Raw genomic sequence first — 19077 nt, 5'->3', positions numbered from 1 at the left:
CGTGCTGGACTTCCAACCGTCTCTCAACCGAAAAGTGCTCGGTCAGCCGCCTCATACCGAATCTAATCACCCCCCATCCGATCCAACCCGCCGGTGCGTCTCTTCTTACACTCACAACAAAGAAACCGTAAGTGTCTCGAATTCGAATTGAACCGCTTCTTCAAAATCCAGGTGTTTTAGTCCCGAGGTGCTGCTCACCGGTAGCCGTTCGGATCCCGACTTTAACGGAACCCACAGACTTCCAGCTCCGTCCTCGCGGCGGCTCCTTTTCCCCCCTGAATCCCGTGTGCTTGACTTCACCGTGATAAAGGATTCAAAACGGAGTCGATTCATATAATCGACTCCTTTAACCGACTCTTAAGCGCTTCATATTGACTCTCTCTGCTTGTAGCAGGCGTTAGAGCTGGGCGGTATGATTAAAAATGTGTATCACGGTATTTTTTAAGATTCTAAAAGTTTCAGTTTATATGTCTGTGGCTTATTCTACTGTCATAAGTACATAGAAAATAAAAAGTTTTAATTTCACCATGTATATAATGAAGGTTTTGAGGACTATAAGCTTTGCATGGCCACACAAAATATGATGGACACAATATCAGTACATTTACATTCATGGCATTTAGCAGACGCCTTTATCCAAAGCAACTTACAGTAAACAGTCTAAGCAACTGAGGGTTAAGGGCCTTGCTCAAGGGCCCAACAGAGGCAACCTGGCAGTGGTGGGGTTTGAACCAGCAACCTTCTGCTTACTAGTCTAGTACCTTAACTGCTAGGCTACAACTGCCCTGAAACTGTACGCATGAAACAGTTCCAATAAATACAATTTTTATTATTTACTTAATATTTAAGTATTGTACAATTACCCTTAGCTCTACCTTTAATGACTAACATAACGTTTGCAAACTCCACTGTACAACTTGACCACAGGTCTGTGGATCAGAAGGTTGGTGGTTCAAGCTCCAGTATCACCTAAGCAAGGTCCTTAATTTGGCCACAGTGGTACATTGCTTTGGATCTAAGCATCTAAGCCCATGTGATGATATCCATCACAGAAGCATCTGAGGGATCTAAGGGGATCTAAGGTCATGGTCATTCATTCATTCATTGGGATGAGTACCACTGGGATGGCTGAACCCGCCTAGCCATTAGGAGGTGTGTTCTCAATGCCAGTTTCAAGCCCACGTGGGTTGTGTCAGGAAGGGCATTCGGCACAAAAACTATTAAATGTATTTAAAAAAAAGAACAAAATCATTCCTAAGGACACAATTAACCCTTTGAAGAAGGGAAACACATTCCAACATTCCAAGCTGCCACAGGGGGTGAAAGATGGACCTAGACTCATCTCTTATGATAAGTACAGGTCCCATATCTGAGTTTTCCCAGGAATGTGTCCTTATTTGTCTTGAACTGTCTTTTAAAACTTTACCTCGCCTGCTATAAATATGGGTCTTGGTTAATTTTTCAGAACATCACCTCCTAAGTATAGGTCTTGGTCCATCATTTAAAACCTCAGCTCCTAAGTATAGGTCTGGTTCTGTTTTTAAGAGCCTTACTTCATGTAGATATGGGTCTGGGATCTTGGTCCAACTTCAGAACTTCAACCTAGACTAAGGATGGATCCAGATTCCCTGTATGAAAGAAGGGCAGTCTCTAAATAAAGGTCAGTGGTGTCCAGGTACTTTTGTTTTCTCTGAACTCCCAAAAAAAACATACCACAAGGTGGGTTTGCTAGTTTCAACTGCTGGTGAATGATGCTTTGCAATGAACTGCTGTCTTGTGCACAGGGTTAGGTAAAAGGGATTAAAACAATTCAATAGGCTAATTAATATCATGTAAATGAGTCCACAATATTTAATTCAATTAAATTAATTTGTTTGAAAGATTTGATTCAGTAAAATGAGTCAGTATGCTCCTAAATCAAAGGGCACGATGCTTACTAAACAGTACAGCACAATGCCACAAAGGAGGACGGCTCTATAGTACTATACAGCACTAGGCAGTTTGGGACACAACCTTACTTTGTTGACACATGAAACCAAATGGCTAACCCTACCCCCTCCTTCTCCGTCTCCGCTTTTTCCAAAGTCTGTTTCTCATTTGGGTTTTTTGTTCCTCCCCCGTCTATGGCTTTGGGCTTGAAATCTGATGCGAAGGAAAACGCTGAAGGGATTTAAAAGAATCTCTTCCTCCCTGCGTCTCTCTCTCTTTATATATATTCCCCTAAAAATTTCTCTGAACCCAACACTTTCTTAAGGCACATCCCAACAGGGGAGGTGATGGTGCACATAAAGTAGCTGAAACATCTAGTGGGTTTGAAAGAAAAATAAAAGCTAAGCTAAGTGAGAGGGGAGGGAATGGTAAGGCTGAGACAGGAACAGGAGAGGTCATGGCCTTCTCTGATGTGACTCAGATTGCTCCGGATTCTCAGACTGGACATAGATGGGAAGAAACTACAGTACAGAAGTAAATAAATAAATAAACAACGAAAACTGCTTAAATAAAACGTCCACCAGCTTTAGTGTCTGCAAAATAAAAATATGCTAATACATTTTGAGGGCAAAGTGTTTTACATAAAAATTAAAAATAGATCATCGACTGCCTCTTTTCAACCACACACTATTCTACAGTGCAGTATGCATCAAATCCACAACTATTCATATCACACAGATTGTGTTATTGTCTGTTTCCAGTTGCACCAGGGTACCTGTGAAAGGAGGAGGAGTCTGCAAAAGGTGAGTCTATCACATCTCCACCAGATACTAGGAGCAACTTCAGGATTTTCAGTTTGCTCCACTGTGGTTATGTTATAATATAAATGTGTAATATTCTGTAATCTATCTTTTGTGGTTCTGTTTGAGCACTCCTCTCACTTTGTCCATTTAGCCTGCTTCAGTATGCTTGGTCCCTGGTCAGGAATGATAACCAAATTTAGCCCAGGTACTTATATACAGCAAGGGGCATTTGACAGTGGAAACAAGCACTAAATGACGAACCACAGGGTACTGTGCAGGGGAAAGAGGTATACAATACAGTAAAGAGGTAACAAATACAGCAGTTTTTATTTTTATTATTTAATAAACTTGAATTAGGGGGCGGCACGGTGGCTAAGTGGGTAGCACTGTCTCCTCACAGCAAGAAGGTCCTGGGTTCGATCCCCAGGCGGGGCGGTCCGGGTCCTTTCTGTGTGGAGTTTGCATGTTCTCCTCGTGTCCGTGTGGGTTTCCTCTGGGTGCTCCGGTTTCCTCCCACAGTCCAAAAACATGCAAGTGAGGTAAATTGGAGATACAAAATTGTCCATGACTGTGTTTGATATAACCTTGTGACCTGATGAATCTTGTGTAATGAGTAACTACCGTTCCTGTCATGAATGTAACCAAAAGTGTAAAACATGACGTTAAAATCCTAATAAACAAACAAACAAACCAACCTGGTCAGGATCACAATTAGGTCTGGATTTTCCCAAAAGGAAACAAGTGCAAACAGGTTGACCAAGATAATTTAATTTAATTTTTTCTTCATGACATGTTGGTTGGCGTCATGCTGCACAAGTTTAATCTAATGGTTTCATTATAATGGGATAATGTCTTATTTTTCTCAGAGTTTCGATGATTAAATGCAATTTTAGGGACAAGGGGTACTGCAGGAATGTGAGGAATCCAATTTAAATGCATCTCTTGGACCCTAGACCATTCTCCAAACTCGGGGATAAAATCTTACCTTATCTCAGGCAGAACTAGTTTCTATCTTATTGGCATATTCTAGTTTTGATTCACTTATTGTTTACCAACTTTATTAACTTAGCAGTGGATGGTGGTAATGGTAGGTAGAGTCTCATCTAAAACAGGTGGCACAAAGCCTTGGACGATGCCATCGATGGCAACACTCTCTCGCAGTTGGTACAGATGGTACAGAGCACACTCCAGTTGGACTCTGGAGCAGTCAAAGCACATTCTGTTTGCTTGGGTTTCTTCCTACCTCCCCCAAAAAATAAAGTGTGAGCGTAAATATTTTACAGTGTGACACCCTGCAATGATTTATTGCCTTGTGCAGGGCCTGTTGTCACCTATTATGTAGGACTAGCCCTGGACCCACCCTGATCAGGAATCAAGAATGAATAAAACTTGAGGGGGTTCAGCTTTGGAAAAAAAAGTTATGAGTCAATGTCTGATGAGTTACACAATATTAAATGTTGACGGGCGGCTTCAGGCCCTCGGAATGATGTGAAACAGACTAACCAAACACAGCGCTATTTCCTGAAAATGTTTACACCGAGCTAGATTCGTACAGGTTAAGTAAGTAGCTCGCATTAACAGCATGTAGTCCATCACTTCATAGAGCACCATGGGAGTCGAGTACGACTCCGCCGCCTTGATGTGAGTTCGGAAGGTCGGAAAGGTCAGGCGGAACGTCCAGGATTCCTGATGTGTACGTCTGACACACGGCTGTTATTTCACACATGCACGAAGCTCCGTTTCTCTACGGAACGCCTCGGCGTAGCCTTAAAGAAAAACACAATATTCCTCCTGAATCAAACACGACCAGCTAGCCAAAGTTTTCCTTTCTTCTGTTTGCCCTGGAGTGAAAGTGAGGATATCAGATTTCAGAACTTGAGATGTTAAACGTTTAGGCTGAGTGACAGCGCTGTGGGTAGAACGGGTTCGAACCTCCATCTCTGGTCCCTGTCTGAGAGGTGTTTGGTATGGTTTACCCCACGCACGTGTGGGTTTTCTGCAGGTATCCCGGACAAACAGGATAAATAAATTGTGTGTTTCACCAGACAACGTAATCACCACACATTGTTTGTTTTTACACATTAAGCAAGTACAGAAAAAGCCTGATTCCTATCAGCTTCCTGTCTTGACAGTAGTTTGGCTGTGAAGCACCTTAACTCACTCACAGTGAGCAGCTGAAGGAGCTATTTCTTGGTAATATAAAATTAGAAAGTATTATGATTCCAGAGCTTACAGTGAACTACAGGCTCTCTCAAACCAGCACTACACCCCTGAGAGCTTATTAACCATAGATTCACATAAAGTGTACATTTGTTGGGGGGTGCCTGCACAGAGCCTTGAGATAAATTGGACCTTCGATTGCAAATCACTGCCTGACCTTACAAATGCCTTTTTTTATTTTTTTAAAGGGCACAAATTCACTCTTGTATTTTGAAGCCTTTCCAGAAGAATAAAGGCTAAGATTGATGCTAAGGAGCCCAAATGTAAGGAGTACATTTCTATTTAGCAGATGTTTTTATCCAAAGTGGGTCTTGGTCAGGGGCTAGGGTTGCCACCTATGTCTGACCAAAAAAAACAGGACACATATATGTCATATATGGAAACAACTTCATGTGGCCAGAATTGGACGCATCAAAACATACTTTGTACTATGTATGTTGGTTTGTCAGGTTATTCGAACACGATTCTGATTCACAATTTTTGTCATTAATGAAGAAAGATGAACATTTCATTTCTTTTTGAATGGCCTGCCAGATTTAGAAGACAGTCTTCATCCTCCGTCTCACCAATAATAGATACAGCGCAATTATCCATTGGTTAACTCGTTTGTTTTTGGTTGTTTGTTTGTTTATTAGGATTTTAACGTCATGTTTTACACTTTGGTTACATTCATCAATTTAGTGTCTCCAATTCACCTCACTTGCATGTCTTTGGACTGTGAGGAAAACGGATCAGACACAGGGAGAACATGCAAACTCCACACAGAAAGGACCATGATCGCTCCACCTGGGGATCGAACCCAGGACCTTCTTGCTGTGAGGCGACATTGCTACCCACTTAGCCACCGTGCCGCCCTTTGGTTAACTCGTCACTCCATAAGGACCCTTGGGAAGCTGACTGCCTGATGAAAAAATACATGGAAAGCAACACTGGGATGGAACAAACTCCAGCCTATTAAAAAAGCTGGGAGATTTAGTGTCCCGAGGAGAGAATACATTTTCCAGGACGGGATATTAAAAAGGACAATCCAGAAAAACATGGCAGTGGAGAGGCTTTAACCAGAACCTTCTAATTACTAGTCCAGGAGCTAAACCGCTCAGCTACCACTGCTCCACCACTTTTACTTTTCTATCTCCTCATCCTTATTAAAAGTGTCAATAATTTTGGATTTGACTGTATTGGTGTATTTAAAACCTATTTTATACATCCTACATTAGGATAATGTGCAACGTAAAATAAAATAAAAACAAATTAGCAGATGACAAAACAAATTTTTACTTTATCATACGTAATAATAAGCTTCAGATTTCATACAAAACAAAACAACAGTAATAAATCCATCTGACCAGAAGGTGGTAGTCATGCAAAACGAGTCTGTTAAAACCAAATAAAACTACTATTACATGGATATGAAACCAAATGACTTAACAAGAGTCCTAATTATTAAAATGTTGTTTATTTAAATAATCCACAATTACAATCCATCAAAAAGCAATGTGGTCACAACACTGACAAGCACATACTGTACATTTAGCATGAGGTAGAAGACACACACACACACACACACACACACACACACACACACACACACACAGAGATGTGTATCAGCCTCATTCCTCTTTTGGCTCCAGAGCACATAAGGATTTCCTGCTCCTCAGGCTATACCTCGGCTGTGAAGGAGCAATTAGAGCGGATTAGAGAAGGAACGGCTTCACAGCAGCTGCAGTGTAAAACCAGCAGAAACGATAATCACGTCTCACAGACCTATAATCAGCATCTGGAAGCTGAATCCATGTGAACAGAATGAGCAGGAATTGAAAAGAAATTTTTTGACATGCCTGGGAATTATGTAGGAATGTTTTACATTGTGCCAGTAGAATGAGGTGGAAGTGAGATGATAAGCAGGTAGCCTGAACCATCATGTACTTACGTACGGGACAGAAACACAGAAAGCAAACTTGGCTTTGATCCACAACTAAAAGAAAGCATTAGAAAGCATTACAAAGACAAGATCTTTACAGCTTACCTTATCAGATTCAATGTTGTTTTATTATTATAAATATACCAACAACACGTTCCAAAAAGTTGGGACAGGGGAAATAGAAACTAGGAACATTGTACAATTTTTGTAAGATGATTTTGTAAATTTCACATTCATTCATTGTCTGTTTTACCACTGCTTCATTCTGGTCGGGGTCACAGTGCTTCTAATGCTTCCAGTGGTGAAGAATAGCGCTCATGTTTAGGGCTGCCATGATTGGTCGACCTAGTCGATGACATCGATGCATGTCAATATTTTAAGTCGATGCATCGTTTTTAAAACTGTGCTAATAAACGTCTCAATTCATATAAGTGTTCATATGATTCCCTCAGCACTACTTGCTGCGTGCACGACCTAAGTCGTATTTGGTCCAGTCACTGGTTGGCAGGATTAAGCTCAGTATTAAAAAACACCGTCTGCAGCAGATCAGAGGACGATTGTAGAGCTTTCAAATAAAAGCTCCAAGTTTTCCACGACCCAAATCATCAAAAGTTTGGTGATACTTAAAACTGGCACAGAACTAAAAGCTGGTTTGTACACTGTGGTAAAGCTTTGATGGTACCACAGCAGCACCAGCACCATGCTGCACGTCTATATTGTTTCATTAAGCAATAATTAAGTGAAGTAAGTTTTAAATTAATGTGGAGGTTAGAATCTGGGCTCATTCTGTCGTTACTGTACGTTGGACTTAATGAGACGTGCCCAGCTCTATTTTGTTTCTGCTAGAAGTTGAAGCACTTTGCTTTGTGTACAGAACACCATAAACACATTCTGCACTTTGTTTAATATGGAGCACTTGAGAATTTGATAATTTGGACATAAACCCTGTTTACATTTAGTTTTGTGCCATATTATTATGTCGTACAGTTTGTTGTTAAAATAAAAGAAGCTTAAAATCAGTTCAAAAAAATACAAATAAAAGAAGCTTAAATGAGATTCTAAATTAAATTTTTTAAAACAAATTAATCGTTAGATTAATCAACTAATTAATAAAATAGTCTATAGATTAATCAATAGAAAAATAGTCGTTGGTGGCAGCCCTACTCGTGTTGTCTGTTTTGTGGTTGTCTTATAAACACAACCACAAAAGCTCATAACACAGAGCTAGAAAACGCTTGTCGCTACAATCTGACCCAAAAAAACACTTACATACTCCTGTGTAGAGCGGAAAGTGACGGCAGAGTGGTTTCGATGGCACAGCTGGGGTGCAGAATGACCAAACTGTTTATATGTTGATTTTTCATTATTATAAATGCCTACAACAAGATGGGACAGGAGCAATTTAAGACTAAGAACACTGTATTATTTTTCTAAGTTGCGTTTGTAGATTTCACATTTATTCACTGTCTGTTTTACCACTGCTTCATCCTGGTCAGGGTCACAGTGGGTCTGATTTATTACGCTGAAAATAGGAAACACCCCAGACAGGTCACCCTAGTTTATACACACACACACACACACACTTGGGGTAATTTACTAGCTCCAGTTGGCCAGGAAACTGGAGCACCCAGAGGAAACCCAAGGGGAACTGAACTTAAGATCTCCTTGATGTAAGGCAACAGTGCTCTCATCTGAAGAAGACTTTAAGCTCATGGCCGCATAAAAGCTTGCTTGACTAGTCATGCCAGACCTGTTTTTGGTTGGTCTTGGATTATATCTGAGCAGTAAATCTGTTTAAGGTGACTCTTTAGTTTCTCACCCCTTAATTTTGCAAGAGACCACTGTTCCATGTACATTTTTGTTGGGATTATTTACTTTTATGTACTCTTTTTTTATTAAACTGAAGCTGCAGTATGTGATACTACAGGGCAAAAATATGGAAAGCAGCTCCAGATCTGACACTTACAAGCAGCAAGTCAATACACGTGTATATAAAAGTCAGGTAGTCTAAAGAAAAAAAAAAAAGCGAGGTCAGCATTCGTACCTGATCGTCCTCCACTAGCACACTGTAGACGACTGCGGAGTTACGGACGCGAGAGCCTGAAGAACGGCGCCGTCTTTTCGAGACCTCCAGACTGCTCGGAGCTTCCGGTGGTGAAGCATAGCGCTCTTGTTGTCTGTCTTATAAACACAACCACAAAAACACTCATAACACAGAGCTAGCAAACGCTTGCTGCTACAGTCTGACCCGAAAAACACTCGCTTACTCTTGTGTAGAGCGGAAAGTGACGGCAGAGTGGTTTGGATGGCACCGCTGGGATGCAGAATGACCAGACTGCTCTCCTCTTCCTTATGCCACATGCCGTCCAACTGTTTCTGTCTAGGCTTCGTCCAGTCGTTCATAGAACCAGAAAGACGCTCTAAAACACACCAGAACATTTATTAAAAATTTCTAAAACTGAACAAAAACAGATTTTATTCGACTTTATTCTCACCAGCTTTGCGCAAGCTGTGCTGAAGATTAGTATGTGTCTCTTTCAGCTCCCTCAGAATCTCCAGACTTTCTCTGTTTACGTTGCAGAACCGCAGAGCAAAGTACAACAGAACAACACAGCCGATCATCATCATTGCTTTTCTAAGAAGCCCAACCAGGACGGCAATCCTCTCCTGTACGGCAATAACAGTAACCATCAAAATTAAGTACCACAAGAGGAAAAAAAGTCTTATAATACTTAAAAAGTCATGACACATGCCAAAACAACACGTTTTATTGTTATTATGTTTTAATATTTTATGTACTTGTTTTATTAAAATATTATTTTATTTTATTTATTGTAATATTTTAATATTATATTAAATAGTTTATATTTAATATAGTTTTAATAATTTAATTACTAATTAAAGTCTAATTTTGTATTGGAACTATATCTCCTATCTATCTATCTATCTATCTATCTATCTATCTATCTATCTATCTATCTATCTATCTATCTATCTATCTATCTATCTATCTATCTATCTATCTATCTATCTATAATACTAGTCTATCTATCTATCCATTCATCCATCCATCCATCTATCTACAATCCTAATCTATCTATCTATCTATCTATCTATCTATCTATCTATCTATCTATCTATCTATCTATCTATCTATCTATAATACTAGTGTATCTATCTATCTATCTATCTATCTATCTATCTATCTATCTATCTATAATACTAGTGTATCTATCTATCTATCTATCTATCTATCTATCTATCTATCTATCTATCTATCTATCTATCTATCTATCTATCTATCTATCTATCTATCTATCTATCTATAATACTAGTCTATCTATCTATCCATTCATCCATCCATCCATCTATCTACAATCCTAATCTATCTATCTATCTATCTATCTATCTATCTATCTATCTATCTATCTATCTATCTATCTATAATACTAGTGTATCTATCTATCTATCTATCTATCTATCTATCTATCTATCTATCTATCTATCTGTCTGTCTGTCTGTCTGTCTGTCTGTCTGTCTGTCTGTCTGTCTGTCTGTCTGTCTGTCTATAATACTGTCTATCTATCTATCCATCTGTCTGTCTGTCTGTCTGTGTCTATCTAATGGCCAAGCATTTGTGCCAATGCTGCCGTGCATCATAGGGCAAAACCGAGACATTACAACAATACTGTTTTGACTGAATATTGTGTACATGAATATCGGCACCTTGATTTTAAGCCTCGTTACTACCACATTATTAAATACTCACCATCTGTTGATATCCAGGATCATCATTTTCCAGCACCATCCTACAGACGAGTCGTTCCAGGTAAACGTTCAGAGCCACCAGCCCAAACAGAAACAACCTTAAACACAAAGACAGTTTTTCTTAACTTTTACAGCTGCAGTTTGAATAGATTAAACGTTTTACTTCACAATCCAACATCTGTGTGATTGAAAATAACTCTGGGATCATAATTTCACACTCGGTTTAGCATCTGAGACAGGAGATACGGGCAATCCAGCATTCAGGATGTGGCTCATGAGCTAATTATCAAGCCTAAGATGAAAATCACTGAGCCCTTAAAAATACTGCAATCTGAGGGTCAGCTTCACCTTACCGGCCTGTTCACTGAGACTGCAGTGAAATCTCTATTATTCAATTACTAAATGTTTATCTCTTTATTTGGTATAAAAGAGCAGGACATTTCTCTGGCTTTTTGAACAGAATAAATGTGAGTTTAAATCATCAGAAAAAAGAAACGAATGGATACTAATGACGTGGGGTACTGAAGCTTTGCAATGGATTGGAACCATGTCCAGGGTATTCCCAGTGGAACAGGGCCCACTGTGGCCTAGACCAAGATAAAGCAACTGAGGAAAATTAAAAACTACATCTCTTTGGACCTGTGGGAGGAAAACGGATCGTCCGGTGGAAACCAATGTGGAGACAGGGAGAACATGCAAACTCCACATAGAAATGATGCTGGGAATCAAACCCAGTGCTACCCACCGTGCTATCGTGCTGCCCAGTTATTCATTTTGTGTCTAAATAATTTGCCCTGACCAATTTGTATTTATAAAGAGCTTTGCTGTGGATAAATACTGTGTTTAGATTTGTTTTTAAAACCAAACAAATAATGTGAGACCTTAGCACTAATTATGCAGTTTGTTTACAGGACTAGTGAAAGGTTTTATCAGAACGTAAACGTGGACCCGTCCAGACCAGCGACCTGAGGCCTGTTGAATCCTCGCCCACCTGGCTCCCGCAGTACGGTGGGTGGAGGTCAGCAGGAAGGAGGCGCAGAATCCCAGCGCGTTGTAGAACAGAGAGCTGAGGGTGTGAGACTCGGACATGATGAAGCTTTGGAGAAAGGCTACACGGTTAAAGATCTCAGCAAATGCCACCTGCTGCTCCTGTACCGACGTCTTCATCTCAGAGAACACGTCCTTCAGACCTGCAGCCAAACATTCGTTATCACTTTTCTTTGCAGGTCATGGAGAATTGAGGTTGTTTATAAAGCAAAGACTTCAGCCAGTATTAATAAAGCACCCCATGAAAACCCCCAGCAGAGATCAGGACCGGCTTACCCTTTGTGGAGTGCTGTAAAGTGCTCTTCAGCTCCTCTCCATTACGCAGAATGGTTTCCTGAGATTTTAATGCCATACTCTGGGCCTCTACAAGATCCTCAGCCATCTTCTGGGTGGAAGCGAGCTGTTCCGCCACACCAGCTGAACTTTCAGTCAGTCTGAGACACAGATAATGCTTAAAAAGTAAAATCTACACTATTCTTTATGATATTTTTATGTAAAGTAAAATAAAATAAGATATTATCCCATGGGGGAATTTCGCAATGCTACAGGAGCTTTAAGAGTATAAAGATATTAAAATGTTTATACTAATATTATAAAAGACCATCAACAAATGTTGCACATTGTATGCTGGAGCAGGTTCACTTTACAGGAGTGCATTACGTTAAGCTACTGTGTGTAAACTCTACTAAAGCACCTGACGTATACATGATCAATATAAACCAGTCAGTCAAGCCTCATTCAGTGGTCAGATTCCACGTACCTGTGGATAGTGTTTTCGGCCCGGTGCTGCCACTGCTCGCTCTGCAGGTAATGGCAGATGCTGTGGGCATGGGTGAAAAACTCTGTGTAGGTGTTGAACGCCACAGGGTCCATGTCTCGTGTGCAGGTTTTAACACTGCTGCCTTCGGGGCACTCCGGGAAGCTACGGCCAGACCTGGAAACAGCAAACGTCATTCAAAAACACACACTTACAAAAAATGCACTGAAGCTATGCTACAAACAAAGGTTTATCTTTAATCGACTGAGTTTAAGGACGCCCACTGAATATAATCAGTTTGTCCAAACTGGTGAGTAGGGAAACAATTAAAGCGCACTAAGCTTTTTTAAACTTTCCATAGTCGCTTTATCCTGGTCTAGGCCACAGTGGGCCCTGTTCCACTGGGAATACCCTGGACATGGTTCCAATCCAATGCAAAGCTTCAGTACCCCACGTCAGTAGTTCGTCTCCAGACGCTTTTTTTGTCCTGATGATTTAATGTTCCGTCATGGTCATTCACATTTATGGCAGATGCTTTTCGAGCAATTAAGGGTTAAAGATTTAGCTCAGGGGTCCAATAGCGGTAACTTGGTGTTTGATGCAGCCACTGCCATTACAAGATGCCTGAACATGGTGGATAATTAAATGAATTAGAAGGTGTACAAATGTTCCTAATAAACTGGCTGTTTTAGTGTCAGAAACACCTAATAAATGTGTTTTTTCAGTACTGGTTATAATGTCCAAACTTTTTCTGATTTGGGGTTGTAATAAACACACAAATGTAACAGTTGTGCATTACTCAGAATGTGAACAATCACGGAATCTTGAAGTTTGTTTTAGCTTTTTAGTTATTGTTTAAAAACACTGCTGTATTAATTTAAGCCTGCAATACAACTAAGTATACAACCGTGCACCACTGATTCATCAACCGTGAATGAGTGAATGAGTGATTTTCTGACCTTCTCAGGTGGCAGGGAGTGAATGAATGAATGAATGAATGAATGATGTTCTGACCTTCTCAGATGGCAGTGAGTAAATGAATGGATGAATGAATGATTTTCTGACCTTCTCAGGTGGCAGGGAGTGAATGAGTGAATGAATGAATGAATGAATGATGTTCTGACCTTCTCAGATGGCAGTGAGTAAATGAATGGATGAATGAACGATTTTCTGACCTTCTCAGATGGCAGTGAGTAAATGAATGGATGAATGAATGATTTTCTGACCTTCTCAGGTGGCAGGGAGTGAATGAGTGAATGAATGAATGAATGAATGATTTTCTGACCTTCTCAGATGGCAGTGAGTAAATGAATGAATGAATGATTTTCTGACCTTCTCAGATGGCAGTGAGTAAATGAATGGATGAATGAATGATTTTCTGACCTTCTCAGGTGGCAGGGAGTGAATGAATGAATGAATGATTTTCTGACCTTCTCAGGTGGCAGTGAGTGAATGAATGAATGAATGAATGATTTTCTGACCTTCTCAGATGGCAGTGAGTAAATGAATGAATGAATGATTTTCTGACCTTCTCAGGTGGCAGGGAGTGAATGAATGAATGAATGAATGATTTTCTGACCTTCTCAGGTGGCAGTGAGTGAATGAATGAATGAATGAATGAATGAATGATTTTCTGACCTTCTCAGATGGCAGTGAGTAAATGAATGAATGAATGATTTTCTGACCTTCTCAGATGGCAGTGAGTAAATGAATGGATGAATGAATGATTTTCTGACCTTCTCAGGTGGCAGGGAGTGAATGAATGAATGAATGAATGAATGATTTTCTGACCTTCTCAGGTGGCAGTGAGTGAATGAATGAATGAATGAATGATTTTCTGACCTTCTCAGATGGCAGTGAGTAAATGAATGAATGAATGATTTTCTGACCTTCTCAGGTGGCAGTGAGTGAATGAATGAATGAATGATTTTCTGACCTTCTCAGATGGCAGTGAGTAAATGAATGAATGAATGATTTTCTGACCTTCTCAGATGGCAGTGAGTAAATGAATGAATGAGTAAATGAATGAATGAGTAAATGAATGAATGAATGATTTTCTGACCTTCTCAGATGGCAGTGAGTAAATGAATGAATGAGTAAATGAATGAATGAGTAAATGAATGAATGAGTAAATGAATGAATGAATGATTTTCTGACCTTCTCAGATGGCAGTGAGTAAATTAATGAATGAGTAAATGAATGAATGAGTAAATGAATGAATGAATGATTTTCTGACCTTCTCAGATGGCAGTGAGTAAATGAATGAATGAGTAAATGAATGAATAAATGAATGAATGAGTAAATGAATGAATGAATGATTTTCTGACCTTCTCAGATGGCAGTGAGTAAATGAATGAATGAGTAAATGAATGAATGAATTATTTTCTGACCTTCTCAGATGGCAGTGAGTGAATGAATGAATGAGTAAATGAATGAATGAATGATTTTCTGACCTTCTCAGATGGCAGTGAGTGAATGAATGAATGAGTAAATGAATGAATGAATGATTTTCTGACCTTCTCAGATGGCAGTGAGTGAATGAATGAATGAGTAAATGAATGAATAAGTGATTTTCTGACCTTCTCAGATGGCAGTGAGTGAATGAATGAATGAGTAAATGAATGAATGAATGATTTTCTGACCTTCTCAGATGGCAGTGAGTAAATGAATGAATGAGTAAATGAATGAATGAGTAAATGAATGAATGAATGATTTTCTGACCTTCTCAGATGGCAGTGAGTAAATGAATGAATGATTTTCTGACCTTCTCAGATGGCAGTGAGTAAATGAATGAATGAGTAAATGAATGAATGAATGATTTTCTGACCTTCTCAGATGGCAGTGAGTAAATGAATGAATGAGTAAATGAATGAATGAATGATTTTCTGACCTTCTCAGATGGCAGTGAGTAAATGAATGAATGAGTAAATGAATGGATGAATAAGTGATTTTCTGACCTTCTCAGATGGCAGTGAGTGAATGAATGAATGAGTAAATGAATGAATAAATGATTTTCTGACCTTCTCAGATGGCAGTGAGTAAATGAATGAATGAGTAAATGAATGAATAAGTGATTTTCTGACCTTCTCAGATGGCAGTGAGTGAATGAATGAATGAGTAAATGAATGAATAAATGATTTTCTGACCTTCTCAGATGGCAGTGAGTGAATGAATGAATGAGTAAATGAATGAATGAATGATTTTCTGACCTTCTCAGATGGCAGTGAGTGAATGAATGAATGAGTAAATGAATGAATGAATGAATGATTTTCTGACCTTCTCAGATGGCAGTGAGTGAATGAATGAATGAGTAAATGAATGGATGAATAAGTGATTTTCTGACCTTCTCAGATGGCAGTGAGTGAATGAATGAATGAGTAAATGAATGAATAAGTGATTTTCTGACCTTCTCAGATAGCAGTGAGTGAATAAATGAATGAGTAAATGAATGAATAAGTGATTTTCTGACCTTCTCAGATAGCAGTGAGTGAATAAATGAATGAGTAAATGAATGAATAAGTGATTTTCTGACCTTCTCAGATAGCAGTGAGTGAATGAATGAATGAGTAAATGAATGAATAAGTGATTTTCTGACCTTCTCAGATGGCAGTGAGTGAATGAGTGAATGAATGAATGAGTAAATGAATGAATGAATGATTTTCTGACCTTCTCAGATGGCAGTGAGTGAATGAATGAATGAGTAAATGAATGAATAAGTGATTTTCTGACCTTCTCAGATGGCAGTGAGTGAATGAATGAATGAGTAAATGAATGAATAAGTGATTTTCTGACCTTCTCAGATAGCAGTGAGTGAATGAATGAATGAGTAAATGAATGAATAAGTGATTTTCTGACCTTCTCAGATGGCAGTGAGTGAAGGCCAGCGCCATCATGCTCTGCATATCATCGTTCAAGTCCCTGCAGCTCGCGTGCACTTTCTCCAGCGCACGAGACCAGCACGCGCCGTACCGAGAGTGCCCGGATAACTCCCTCAGCCTGTGCAGTTCGGCTCGTCCTTTCTCTTGTAAACCTTTATCTGCCTCTGTGCTGCACAACATCCAGCTAAAAGCGACATAAAACACCCCAAACACCCGCATCTCCCCACTTAAAATAAAATAAATACAACGAATTAACGACACAGTCGAAAATAACAGCGAGTTCGATACAAATGAAGCCGAAGTCAGAGGGTGAAGGAGGCCGCCATGCTACTGCTGCTGCTACTACTGCTATCTGTGTGTTTGTGTTTCAATTTCAACCAGTAAACCCGTTCAGAACAGAATATAACCTGTCTAATGAGAGCTTCGAAACGTAAAAGTCCTGCAGGAGCTTCTACCACCAAACATATTCCATTAATTATGTCCAGGGGGCAGACTTTGGCTTCGGCTTCGGCTTTGGCTTTGGCTGGTCAGGTAAAACCAAATTAGCTTCGGTGGCTAAAAGTCTAAATCTACTGTGGCACCAAACTGTGCAAATTCCATCCACTAAACAATAAGATTGAATCAAAATCAATATAATTAATCTGTATTTGTATTGCATACACTGCCTAAACGTTGCTAATTGTTGTTTATTCTATAAACTGTACACAATTGTAATGCTTTGTTGAAAAGTTTCTGCACTTATGCCACCTGACATGGTAAACTGTACCATTCAAACCACAAAATATATATATTTTTAATATTACTGGAACACAAAGCTCATTCGGATCGTTATTTTGCAAGCTATTGACATTTTTACATTGTACTAGGGAAACATTATCTGCCTCCAGGGACAAGAGTAGTTTTTCCTATTGGGAAAAATAAGGCTTTAAAAATAAGGTTGGGACTACTTGGATATTAGTTTAAAGCCACTGGTGAAAACTGGTTGGGTACTGGAAAAGAGTCACTGGTTAACTATTGGTTTAAAGCCACTGGTTGGGTACTGGAAAAGAGCCACTGATTGAGACTGGTTAACTGTTGGTTAAAAGCCACTGGTTGAGACTGGTTGGGTAGTGGAGGAGAGTCTACTATTTGGCTTTTGGTTTAACCTATTTATATTTTCTTTTGTTTTATCAAAAGACTATCCATGATGCAGGTGATATTCAGTAGCCATCAATACACTAATAAATGAGATCTGGATTATCAGGGCTGTGCGTGTTGTAGCAATTTCTATCCACTTTTCTGTCCACTAAATCGACTAAATCTAATATTTGTATTCCATGCACTGCCTAAGCATTGCAAATTGTTGTTTATTCTGTAAATTGTACACAATTGTAATGTTTTGTTTGAAATGTTTTCTGCAATTATGCCACCTCAAGAGTTCAAGAGAGGCTTTATTGTCATTTAATCTCTATACGAGTACATATTGAAATTAAACAGCGTTAAACAACCAGGACCAGGGTGTAACACAGAACAAAAAGTGCAAGACGATACAATATATACAGTGCAGATAAACAACAGTACAATAAATACATAAAAACATTTCTAATCCAAAAAGTAATTAAAAGAGACAAGACTATAGACAAGTGTAGTGATTGCCAGTACATGGTACTGAGTAAATGATAGGTGAGGTAAAAAAAAAAATTCTGATATACAGTTAGCAGTGTATTGTGCAATATTGTGCAGCCTGACATGGTAACCAGAAAATATATATTTTTAATATTAATGGAACACAAAGCTGGTTTAGATCTTCATCCATTAATGACGGCTGACGTGAAAGGATTTATTTAGCTAGTTATTGACATTTTTACATTGTACTAGGTGAACATTATCTAGAAACGACAGTGTACACATCATGCACTTGCCTCCAGGGACTAGTAAAAGAAATGGAGCTTTATGTTATACCATTTTCCCCTGTTCTATGAAAAGACTATCCAAAATGCAGGTGACATTCAGTAGCCATCAAATACACTAATAAATGAGATCTGGATGATCAGGGCTGTGTATGTTGTAGCATTTACAAGATGCCAGCTCAGTATCAGCTTACACCTGATCAATGTGCTATGGTGCTTTGGGGAACCTCAGTCGGATAAGATTAAGCTTGACTAAAAACAGAAGTGGCATTAATGATGAGACATACTATTCAACCATGACTTATTCAATAGCCACAATCATACTGTACAATTTATTGTATGCATTTAAAGAGTGTATGGGCAACCTGTTTGATTTAGATATTGAATGTTTGCATTGACCTGGTCAAATTGTGTAAACATAAACACAAACCTGTGGGACTATAATGGTCCCGTGGGAGGAAATATTAAAGTAATGGAGAGGGAGAAAAATGAATGAGCAATTCCTAATGCAGCTTGAGAGAGTGAATGTAATACCATTGAAAAATTAATGATTGTTTTTTTGTACCTCTGAAATTGGTAAATATTGATTTTTTTAAAGTCAGATAGAGTGTTTATGGGGTGGTTGTTCATTTATTCATTCATTTTTGCTGATGTTTTATTGTTATCAGGAGTAGTGTGTCTCTAATCAAACCCAGGTCCCAGGGTGCCATGCAACACTCACTTTATAAGCTGTGCAAGCACACTGCCTGGCGAAAGGAGGTGATACTACTCATCTTTATTAGCTTTTTTATTTATTTTTTAGAACTTCTTTATCCTGGTATGGAGCTTTTCCAGGAAACAATGCACAGAAGCAGAACATAAAACC

The 19077-nt window shown here is 39.1% G+C and overlaps 1 protein-coding gene and 1 long non-coding RNA gene across 2 annotated transcripts; one reads left to right on the top strand and one right to left on the bottom strand.

Moving 5' to 3' along the window:
• Positions 1-15: 15 nt before the first annotated feature.
• On the top strand, positions 16-6118 carry LOC134318603 (uncharacterized). Its single transcript, XR_010013397.1, has 4 exons — positions 16-127; positions 1546-1660; positions 2691-2732; positions 5634-6118. It is a non-coding gene; the product is annotated as an uncharacterized LOC134318603 (long non-coding RNA).
• Positions 6119-6392: 274 nt separating this feature from the next.
• On the bottom strand, positions 6393-16503 carry LOC134317504 (uncharacterized). Its single transcript, XM_062998204.1, has 10 exons — positions 16301-16503; positions 12449-12622; positions 11965-12122; positions 11633-11831; positions 10643-10739; positions 9369-9540; positions 9141-9293; positions 8918-9054; positions 6883-6927; positions 6393-6622 (listed from the first exon to the last, which is right to left on the bottom strand). The coding sequence occupies exons 1-10, from the start codon at positions 16501-16503 to the stop codon at positions 6563-6565; spliced, it is 1398 nt and encodes a 465-aa protein (XP_062854274.1). The 3' UTR covers positions 6393-6562.
• Between the last annotated feature and the right edge of the window lie 2574 nt (positions 16504-19077).

Source organism: Trichomycterus rosablanca, chromosome 7 (genome assembly GCF_030014385.1).
Source record: "Trichomycterus rosablanca isolate fTriRos1 chromosome 7, fTriRos1.hap1, whole genome shotgun sequence".
NCBI classification, from domain to species: Eukaryota; Metazoa; Chordata; class Actinopteri; order Siluriformes; family Trichomycteridae; genus Trichomycterus; species Trichomycterus rosablanca.
This window is presented reverse-complemented; position numbering and strand designations above follow the sequence as displayed.